Here is a 10,383-nt window from a genome sequence, read left to right on the forward strand (position 1 = left end):
CTGTGATGCTGTAACGCCACCTGGATCATTACACAAGACTGACAGCAGCTATAAAACTGAAGAAATAGTTCAACCAAATATGAATATTTGCTGAAGATTTACTCAGGCCATCAAGATGTTAATGAATTTGTTTATGTATGGGAACAGATTTGGCGAAATGTAGCATTACATCACTTGTTCACCAATGGATCCTCTGCAGTGAATGGGTGCCGTCAGAATGAGAGTCCAAACAGCTGATAAAAACATCACAATAATGCACAAGTAATCTACACCACTCCAGTCCATCAATTAATGTCATGTGAAGTGAAAAGCTGCATGTTTGCAAGAAACAAATCCAATATTAAGACGTTTTTAACTAAAAAAAAAAACCTGCCATGTCTGGCCAAAATACAAGTTCATAATCCATAATAATGCTTACCTCCCCCAGATGTCCTCTCACATCAACATCCACCTACTTACTTGCTTAGAACTGTTTTGGACAGTTAGAAGCACTTGTGGATTATTGTGATGTTTTTAAATCAGCTGTTTGGACTCTCATTCTGACGGCACCCATTCACTGCAAAGGATCCATTCAAGTGATGTAATGCTACATTTCCTATGAAGAAACAAACTCATCTAATACTTTAATGACCCGAGGATGAGTAAAGGTTCAGCAAATGTTCATTTTTGGGTGAACTATTCTTTTAAACAGTGGGATTGATCTGAAAATGTGTAGATTTGGTATCTTTTCCTTTCATTCTCATGCCTTATACAAAATACAGGGAACATGTTTTGTGTGTTATATGGAAGATCACCGTGACATGTAAGGTGCCTCATCTCATCCTAGGCACTATGGCTGCTTTTATTAGGCAGAAATGGCTATAAAGTCCAGCTAAATATGGGAGAGTGCATGCCGTCAGGATGGTGTGTAGTAGTTTGACTCGAGCTTTAAGGTGTAAACTGATTATATGTGGTATAAAGAGGGCAAGAGAGTGCATGACTGAATGCTGGCCGAGACCAAATGCAAAAAGCATCATCTCTCCACTGATGTCACATACAGTTTACAGTTGATCCCCATCAGGACCGTCACTGCAGTCATCAGCATCCCAGCATTCACATGCATCTGTCATCCCTTTACTGTGAATGCACCTGTATGTACATAGCAAAGGTCATAGAGTGGTTTTAACATGAATAAACAGATGGTAAATTATGTTGTTTATATCTATTAAATGCTTAATGGCAACCTGATTGTGTTTGACTCTCATCCTGATTCTCTTCAGTCCTTAGGAAATGCACATTTATGTAATGATTCAGTTGATGTATTATTAATAGAGCTCAGAAGCTTCAGTAAAATGGTTTAGAGCGGTCATGTGGAAAGTGACAGTCAGAATTTAAACATGCTTTAGCAGCATAGAATAGAGCTGTGGATTATTTACTAAAACGTATAAATCATTTTCTTTAATTAAAATAAATTGAAATAAAGCAAAATATCATTATTAGATTTAAACCTGAAGATTAGGAACTGAACTGAAAATATTTTTTTAAAAATTACTAAAACAAATACAATATACTCCACCCTAAAATTTAAATTTTGTCATTAATCACTTACCCCCATGTCGTTCCAAACCTGTTAAAGCTCAGTTCGTCTTCAGAACACAATTTAAGATATTTTTGATGAAAACCAGGAGGCCTGTGACTGTCCCATAGACTGCCAAATAAATAACAGTGTCAAGGTCCATAAAAGTTATGAAAGTCCATATCACCATATGCTCTTCTGTATCATCCGCGCCACCAATATGTGCTGTTTTCTTTCAAATCGAAGCTAAACACATGAAGAAACAGCGCATCCTTGTGGTGCGGATGACACAGAAGAGCATACAGTGATATGGAGAGACACAGAGGAGACTGTTGACAAAGGAACTGTTGAATAAAGTCACTATTTTTGTTTTCTTCGCTTACAAAAAGTGTTCCCGTCACTTCATATAACCCAGATTATAGTCTGATGGCAGATGGAGTATTCTGATGACGACGTTCATAGCTTTTATGGACCTTGACACTGTTATTTATTTGGCAGTCTATGGGACAGTCACAAGCCTCCCGGTTTTCATCCAGAATATCTTAAATTGTGTTCTGAAGATGAACGAAGCTTTACAGGTTTGGAACAACATGGGGGTAAGTGATTAATGACAAAATTTTCATTTTGGGGTGGAGTATCCCTTTAATTATTGCGATCATTTCAAAGTCTGTAAAAAATTATGGAAATGAATTAAATATTAAAACACATGGAAATTTCTAGTATTTTTTTCATGGTCTGCTCTGCTCTAAAATATACTATTACAGTATACTATTATATATTTATATATATAAAACAAAAAATGAACAACTGGAAGATCATTCATTGGTCAGAAAGCGTGAAACGCTGATCCATGATATATAGAATGCATGATAAAGTTAATATGTAAAAATCATCTTTGGAGGTTGCACAACCGTTTTTAATTTTCATAATACCCATAGTGGCCTTCTGTCATAACAGCACATTTTAGTCGAGATATAGAGTTTTCGGTAAACATCTATACAATTTAAATTCATAGAGCCATGACACAAAGATGGCTTCTGTGGTTAAACAAATAAAATAAAAATAGTCACACGATTTTTGGACTACTTGAGAAAGACTGATCCATAACAGATCAAATCTGTGTCCTAATATAAACATACATACTCCAGACATGACATACGGGGAAAGAAAGTTTATTAAGCTGTAAAGACTCAGTGTGCAGCACTTAAGAACTGTAGATGTAGATCTCACACCCTAGATACATCCATCCTTGAGCTGCAATGCATTTCACTCTACAGCAGACATTTCTATTCACAGCTGTCTGGTTTCAGCAGTGGCCCGCACTTCAGTGGTAATGGAAAAACACATTTTAAAGAACCTTCAAAGGTTACACATATTCTTGCATTGCTTAAGGTTGTAGTAAACCAACAATTCTAGCACTTAAATAACTGACATGGACAACCTGGAAACTTATAAACCAGGAAAAGTCACTCACAAATGTTTCATTGTTCTATAGTATCATGCATAGGTAAAAAAAACTGTGGAACACATTCAGGAAGAGAAAGCTATTCTTGCAAGCGAGAGACAAGTTTGTGCAACAACGCATTGGATATTAAGCTGTCAGTACGCAACTGTGCAAAATTACTTCTAATTTCTTTACCCATAATTCCCTGTGAACTGGCCAAAGTACCAGATAGTGAGAGGCACAACAGATATAGTCAACTGAAATAGAAATGACGTAAGACTGAGAACACATTTGCAGTTAATGCTGTAACAAAGCGTACACAAATACACCTTAAACACAGAGTGGTTCTAATGATGTAACCCAAAACATAAGGAAGTCAGATTTTTATAAACCAGTTCAATGAATGAAAATAAACATAAGGTCTGCTGTATGCAAAAAAGTAGTTTAAAAATCATCTGCATCCAGTTCCTCTATAATTGCACTCAGAAAGTACACCAAGATTGCCTGTGACTGGACTAATGGACCGAATTAAGGATGGGCGACTTAACCCATTAAACGGAAGAGGACACATTGCAGATATAAACAATCCGATGATGCCATTAGAGGCCATATTGAGCTAGGAATAAAGTGACACATGCAGATGTGCAGTACGCACAAGTCGCAAAGCTGTTAAATCACCATATAAAGGTAAAAATAAAAACTAGTTCAGCTTTCAGAATCGCGCAGTATTTCAGTGAAATTCCCTGACAATCCATCACTGCTGGTTCCTCAGTTCTGTACATGGTTCTTCAGGTGTGTAGATGGCAGATGTTATGTTCTAGTTTTACACGGTCACTTCTCCTGCTGGTGTGCTACATCAAAATGTTTTTGGGAAAATTAAAATTACATTTTAAAGTGAGCAAAAACTTTCCACTGGTGGAGAGAAGGTGCTGCTGGTATATTTAGGGTGCTCTTCAATCGCTCATGGGGAGTTGTTGGTGGTCGGTGTTGAAGTGGTTAGATCCTCAATGAAAGACTATCAGCATGTCGACAACCTGTGACAGAAGCAGAGAAACGGTTCATCATTGCAATACGAGAAAAGCCAGATAGTTGTGTGTTCTACTTGGGGGTTGAACAGTTCATCCAAAAATAAAAATTCTGCCAAAATGTACTCTCACTGATGTTGAGCTATGCTGGAAAGAAGAGTTTTAATCAATATTGATTCAAATCTGGGACTGTTTGTCACAATGTTATCATATAACTTCAGAATAGGGCAGGGCGATCAATATGATATCGAGATTGCAAAAAAATAAAATAAAAAAAAAAATAAAAAAATTATGTGAATATTAATATTAAAAAAAAAGCCAAATTAAAATGATAATAAAATCACAAACTTTGTGCTTAGTAACTTTTGATATAAAAAAGTCAGAGAATTCAAATGTAGTCAATTTAATAATTAAAATCAAACAGTAAATATTAAGTACTTCCAGTTTCAGTTTTCAGCTAAATGAAAACCGTTTCAGTTTCGGTTAAAAATTCATTTTGGTGCATCGCTATATGGGTTGGATAGATTTCTCCACTGAAAGTCTTTATCTTATGACACCAGCACAAACAAAACAAGAAAACCGGTTCTGTGGGCAGAAATAGCTACTTACCAAAAACAGACTTTCCCCAGGACTTCAGCTCTTTTGTTTAACTCCTTTCTTGCTGTCTTCAGCTGTCTGCTGTGGCTCATTCTGCTCCCATATGTCGCTCTGTTCCTCCTCGCTCTCTTTGACCTCTCCGTCAGCTTTCCCATCATCCCCCTCTGCCGAAGCCTCACTCGGGCGTACGCTGACAGAGATGACCAGCGCTTGCACGATACCGAAGATCAACGCGAACAGCAGCAGGTACTCCTGTACCACCCACAGCAGTCCGGCCATCCCGACAGAAGACACCAGAAACATGACCATCCCGTGGAGCCACAGCTTCAGCGCCCCCTGCACCCCCAGCACGTCCAAGATGAATTTGGTCGGAGGGGATACGGTGGTCAGGAAGCCCACCACAAACAAGTCAAAGAGGTGGCGGAGGAAATTAAAGCAAATATCGTAGTGCTCAGGCACGATTTCTCCCGTCCACGAGCGAGAGAAGAACTGGAATGCAGATGTCTGCGGCGTGGGGGACGGCGGAGGCGTCCCATAGTCTGACTCCCCATCGACTTCATCGCTGTCCCACGTCCCTTCACTCCACCCGGCACATTTCTGCTGGTGGAGCGGGGTGGACAGCGACCACCGGGGCCAGAAAAAGTATCTGGATGGAAGCATTCGGCTCCACCAGCGCGAGGAGCTTCGGGCGGCTGCTTTCTCAATCTCAACATCAGGCCCCAGCTCTTCAACTTCCAATGGCTTGAAAGTCTCCTCGGTCTCCCAGAATTCCTCAGCGATTGTCTTTTGGTCCTTTTTGGGGTCCTCGCCCCTCCAAACCCAGGCAGTAAGTCCCCATAAGCCCCATCTGCTTTTAGTCTGAATCTCCGTTGTTGGGGGTTTCTCAGGTTTGGTTTTACTGCCCCAGGAGGAGTACAGACTCGCTGGACTGACCCACCCCCAAACTCGCCCTACAACTGCGGTCATGTCGGCACTATTACTTTATAATGCACAACGGAGAAAATTAAAATGCTATAACATTAATAAAGTGTCAGTGTGTGGGGGGGAAGCTAATATAAGTGATAATTACACATTAATAGCTATAGTATAAAGCAATAAGCACAGACAGCTCTTAAACTAATTGTATAGCTACTGAAGCTTCAAAAAACGACGTTGAGTGTTGCTTTAAGACGAACTGTAAAGTTTTACACTGCCACAAGTATAAGACGCATCTGAACAATGCCACCTCAACAGACCTGTATTAAGGCGTGTTTGTATTGGAGCAAATCAGCCAGAAAACCCCCACGGCCACACCCGTGCAAATAACTAAATGACAGGACGATAATGTAATCTTTAATTATGTAAATGACAAACGACAACTAAAAATATTATTGTGGTATTGGGGTTTCGTTTATTTCTGAGCTTTAAAAACGTTTTCCTCGGGCGAAACGACGTCGGTTAGCATGTCTGAACTAGCCGATCGGCTCCACAACATTAACATTACACGCTAAACTGTATCGATGTCTGCACACTAGCGACCGGATCATCAAACATACCTGCCACCCCAAATCTTTAGTTTTGTGTGACTGCAGTAAGGACATACAGTTACTCCTTCCAGACATCAGTCTCTCTGCTTCAGTTGCATAAACAGTCGAGTTCACTTATCGAAGCCAGCTTCACATTCCTGTTCACTTGCGCCCGGCACAAACATGCTGTAACTTGAACCGTTTCGGCACTTTAACAGCCCGATACCGTGCGAAAAAACAGTCCGGTTCAAGTCCAACGGACTCACGGCGTTCAGACCGAGATAATCTCACGCAGCTAAACTGTCGTTGTGTAGAGAACGAGCTGGTTTACGTGTCTAGCGAAGGGAACTCCGGCTCATTTCAGTGAATCGGTTCATATGAAAGAACCGGTTCAACCAATCACTTCAGTGATTCTTTTACGTCATGATTCGTGTCACCACGTGCTGACATCCAGGCGCTGCGTTTATTTAATTAAGCCACATATTGCTGTTCTTTACAAGTATTTCGTTGCGAATCGTACGTGTATAAAAGCGATTGGCTGGAATTTATCCAAAGCGACAAGAGAACAAGCAGCCAACGGTATCCGGTTTAGCCAAAACGCTTTTAAATAGTAAACAAAGTATGCTAATATGCCATACCGAATTCGAAATACCACACTACAACTTTTACTTCATTTAGTAAGAGAAATATACTCAACAATTTCTTGCGATCTGTTCTCGGAGGTGGAGTCAGTAGAGATTCATTGAAAAGATCCGACTCAAAAGAACGATTCGGTCACAAGAACTGAAGAACTGAACCGGGTACATTATGTCATCGCTGACCCAATGACCTTCGTGACCCTCCGTGTAAACTACTGAAGGATGTTGATTTCCAAAATGTAGTTGTTACAAAACGGGTAGGCTAGCAGCAAAAAATACGAGCAAGCATTTAGCTAAAGTGAGTCAAGTACAGTGAAGTCAAATATGATAATAGCCACCAGTGAGGGGACCTGTTTCCATAATAAAAGTCCTTCGAGATGGCTAACAAACAGAAGAAAATCCAATGTACTTGTGATAAATTTTACACAAGTACTTCGTAATTAAAAAAAAAACTGCACAAACTACACAAACTGATTCGTAATCCCTATATATATATATATATATATATATATATATATATATATATATATATATATATATATATATATATATATATATATATATATATAATATATATATATATATCTATATCTATCTATGTTTGACAGTATCCTACAACATGAATAAGATTAAGCCATAAACCTACAAGGTGGACCTGCTACATCCATAAAAAAACCCCAGCAACTTAATATTGAGCTGTAAGTGATTTTATTAGTCAAAAACAAGCAGTTACTTAATCAAACTGTTCTGAGAATGATATACAGTGGCACAAACAAGTGTACTACACAGCTTGACAGCTCAGCGTTGTGCTCCAAACCGGTCACCACAACTCTTCTGCCATGGCATAAACCTCCATCCTTAAAAGAAAACAAGTGTATAGATTACAAATGGGGAAAATAAGTGTATTTGTATGTCTGTGTTTCAGTGCGCCACGAGAAAGTTACTTGACGCACTCATTATAATAAATCATAACCCAAGTTAAATTTACAGGATGTGTTCTTACAGAGTGACAGGTCTGTGCATTCAGAGGAATATGCCCATCGTTGGCACATAATTCTGGCATCACGTCAACCTAAAAAAAATTAAAATCCAATGTTATCTAGACGTTCTTCGTAACAAAATACATTATTATAATCAAACGTTGTGCTCAGTAATGTGAATAACTTCATGTTGTTATCAGAAACTCTAGTCTGTTGCATCATCACTGCACATCACTGATAAAACATCTGAAATGCTGTTAGGACACTTACCTTATGTAGCTTCATGGGCTGGAGACAACATCCATACTGGCTTCAAACCCATCGCTGAAAACCTTGAAAATAAACACTATTTGTTAGAGATTGTTCATGGGGCACACTTACAAAGACAGAAGAAAAACAATTTCTTACCCTGTAGTCATCGACTGTCACGATGAACCATTCTGCTGGAATCCAACCTAAAGGTTAAAAGGTATTTAGACATTTAGAGACATCCAAGCCACTCCAACCCAATCATGAGCGGTGCAGCATGTGTTCAGTGCACTGTGAAGATCTTCACGAGTAAATCAGAGACTCTAGTCTACAGATTCATCATTACATGCAATAATAGACCACAAGACAAGATGATTCAGTAACCCTTTAGAATAAGGTTCCATTAGTTAATGTATTGATTAACATGAACAAACAATGAACAATATATTACTGTATTTATTAATCTTTGTTAATGTTAGTTAATGAAAATACAGTTATTCATTGTTAGTTCATGCTAATTCACAGTGCATTAACTAATGTTAACAAGCACAACTTTTGATTTGAATAATGCATTAGTAAATGCTGAAATTAACATTAAGATTAATAAATGCTGTAGAAGGATTGTTCTTGCTTAGTTCATGTTAACTATAGTAGTTAACTAACATTAACTAATGGAACCTTATTCTAAAGTGTTACCGATAATTCCTTTGAAAATGACCAATTATTCATGGTTTCCTTGGCATAAAGAAGTTCTTACCCATTGGTTGTCAGCTATTGGCTGGTTGACTTCAGCTAGTACCTGGAAACATCTCTTCCTCCCACCCAATCTGTGTAAAACAAACCCTTTAACATTTAGAAAAAGTCCAAATCACTTCTACTCCATCATGAGCTGCACAGCATGTGTTCAGTGCACTGTGAAGATCTTCACGAGTAAATCAGAGACTCTAGTCTAAAGATTCATCATTACATGCAATAATAGACAAGATGATTCCTTTGAAAATGACCAATTATTCATGGTTTCCTCTACATAAACTAGTTCTTACCCATTGGTTGTCAGCTGTAGACATCAGCTACCTGGCAATGTCTGTTCCTCGCACCCAATCTGTAAAAATGAACATTTAGAGACATCCAAGCCACTACAAACCAATCTTGAGCGGTGCAGCATGTGTTCAGTGCACTGTGAAGATCTTCACGAGTAAATCAGAGACTCTAGTCTAAAGATTCATCATTACATGCAATAACAGACAACAGGGGTTTTCAATCTTTAAGTGTCACAGAACCCCAAATGGGTTCAGAGGGACTACCATCCTAAAGTTTAAAAGACAGTTATATATGTAAAGACCATATTTATACTGTGGAAACGATCAGAAATGGGGATTCTTGCAAAATCTTTTTTTTTTTTGCAGATTTCTAGTTTTACTCCCTTTAATAGGACTGTAAACGTAATTATTTAAATCAATTTTAATTTAGTATTTTAATTGAACGCACTTATTTCACTTTCCACCCACATTTTTACAGTTTTTGCGGCCTTTGAGGTCCCCGGAGCCCAGTTTGAAAACCCCTGAGGTAAAACTAAAGTGATGCTGTCTCGTACTTACTGGGACACTGCTGCAGCTTCGGCACGTTCTTCCAAATTTGGTTTCCCAAAACATCATTGTTCAGTTCGAGTAGATATGATCTGCAAAACAATTACCGTAATATCATCAGGTCATATTCGCGTCAGCATGTTGATCTCGATCACGAGGCGAGGCCACGCGCTGCAGCGGAGCTCTTGAATGAGCGTTAACGCGAGGCCACGTCAGCGTCTTTAACTAAACATACATATAAAGCACTAAACTATGTTTTAGGGTACATAATATAATAATTAAATAAAAGTAAACTACATTCACCGTTACCTGAGGCACCGTGGCATCCTCAGCATGGAAAGGATCGCACAGCGTGCAGGGAAGGATATTTAAGAGGGTCCTAATGCTGCAGGCAGGGTAGCGAAATATCTGCCTGAATGAAAATCTAAGCTTATTTTTGAGCTGATAATAAATTAAACATTTTTTTCAACGTTATTTTCTTCTTTACACTTTATTTAAAATAAAAATATATGCATGGCGTTTCTATGACTTCGTTTGAATTTACAGATGGGATATTTGTATCGTTAAAAAAAAAAAAAACAATTATCACGCCACAGAGATATTTACGTATACTATTTTAACTAATAACTGTTCATTAATTAATATATAAAACGCACAGTCATACAGCATGCAGTAGAAATTGCTGAAAATTTTACTGGAAAATTTACTGAAAAATAAATCATTACGCGTTAAAGTTAAATGTTGTTAAAGGAAGGTTGCAGGAGGAAAACAAACATAAAAATTACGAAATATATATATATATAT

At 38.3% G+C, this 10,383-nt stretch overlaps 1 protein-coding gene, 1 long non-coding RNA gene and 3 other non-coding genes across 5 annotated transcripts; all 5 read right to left on the reverse strand.

Moving 5' to 3' along the window:
- Nucleotides 1–2,711: 2,711 nt before the first annotated feature.
- Nucleotides 2,712–7,154, reverse strand: LOC109063820. The gene is made up of 2 exons (XM_042744996.1): nt 4,634–7,154; nt 2,712–4,033 (listed from the first exon to the last, which is right to left on the reverse strand). Exon 1 carries the CDS (start codon nt 5,585–5,587, stop codon nt 4,658–4,660), a length of 930 nt encoding a protein of 309 aa, XP_042600930.1. The 5' UTR covers nt 5,588–7,154; the 3' UTR covers nt 2,712–4,033; nt 4,634–4,657.
- A 301-nt stretch (nt 7,155–7,455) lies between these two features.
- Nucleotides 7,456–10,048, reverse strand: LOC109063819. Its single transcript, XR_002013304.2, has 8 exons — nt 9,889–10,048; nt 9,592–9,671; nt 9,037–9,095; nt 8,751–8,820; nt 8,153–8,199; nt 8,015–8,076; nt 7,768–7,836; nt 7,456–7,621 (listed from the first exon to the last, which is right to left on the reverse strand). It is a non-coding gene; the product is annotated as an uncharacterized LOC109063819 (long non-coding RNA).
- Nucleotides 8,274–8,340, reverse strand: LOC122140882. Its single transcript, XR_006157424.1, has one exon. It is a non-coding gene; the product is annotated as a small nucleolar RNA SNORD52 (small nucleolar RNA).
- LOC122140880 lies at nt 8,895–8,961 on the reverse strand. Its single transcript, XR_006157422.1, has one exon. It is a non-coding gene; the product is annotated as a small nucleolar RNA SNORD52 (small nucleolar RNA).
- On the reverse strand, nt 9,160–9,226 carry LOC122140881. Its single transcript, XR_006157423.1, has one exon. It is a non-coding gene; the product is annotated as a small nucleolar RNA SNORD52 (small nucleolar RNA).
- Nucleotides 10,049–10,383: the final 335 nt, after the last annotated feature.

The sequence above is a fragment of the Cyprinus carpio genome, chromosome B19 (genome assembly GCF_018340385.1).
Source record: "Cyprinus carpio isolate SPL01 chromosome B19, ASM1834038v1, whole genome shotgun sequence".
Classification (NCBI taxonomy): Eukaryota; Metazoa; Chordata; class Actinopteri; order Cypriniformes; family Cyprinidae; genus Cyprinus; species Cyprinus carpio.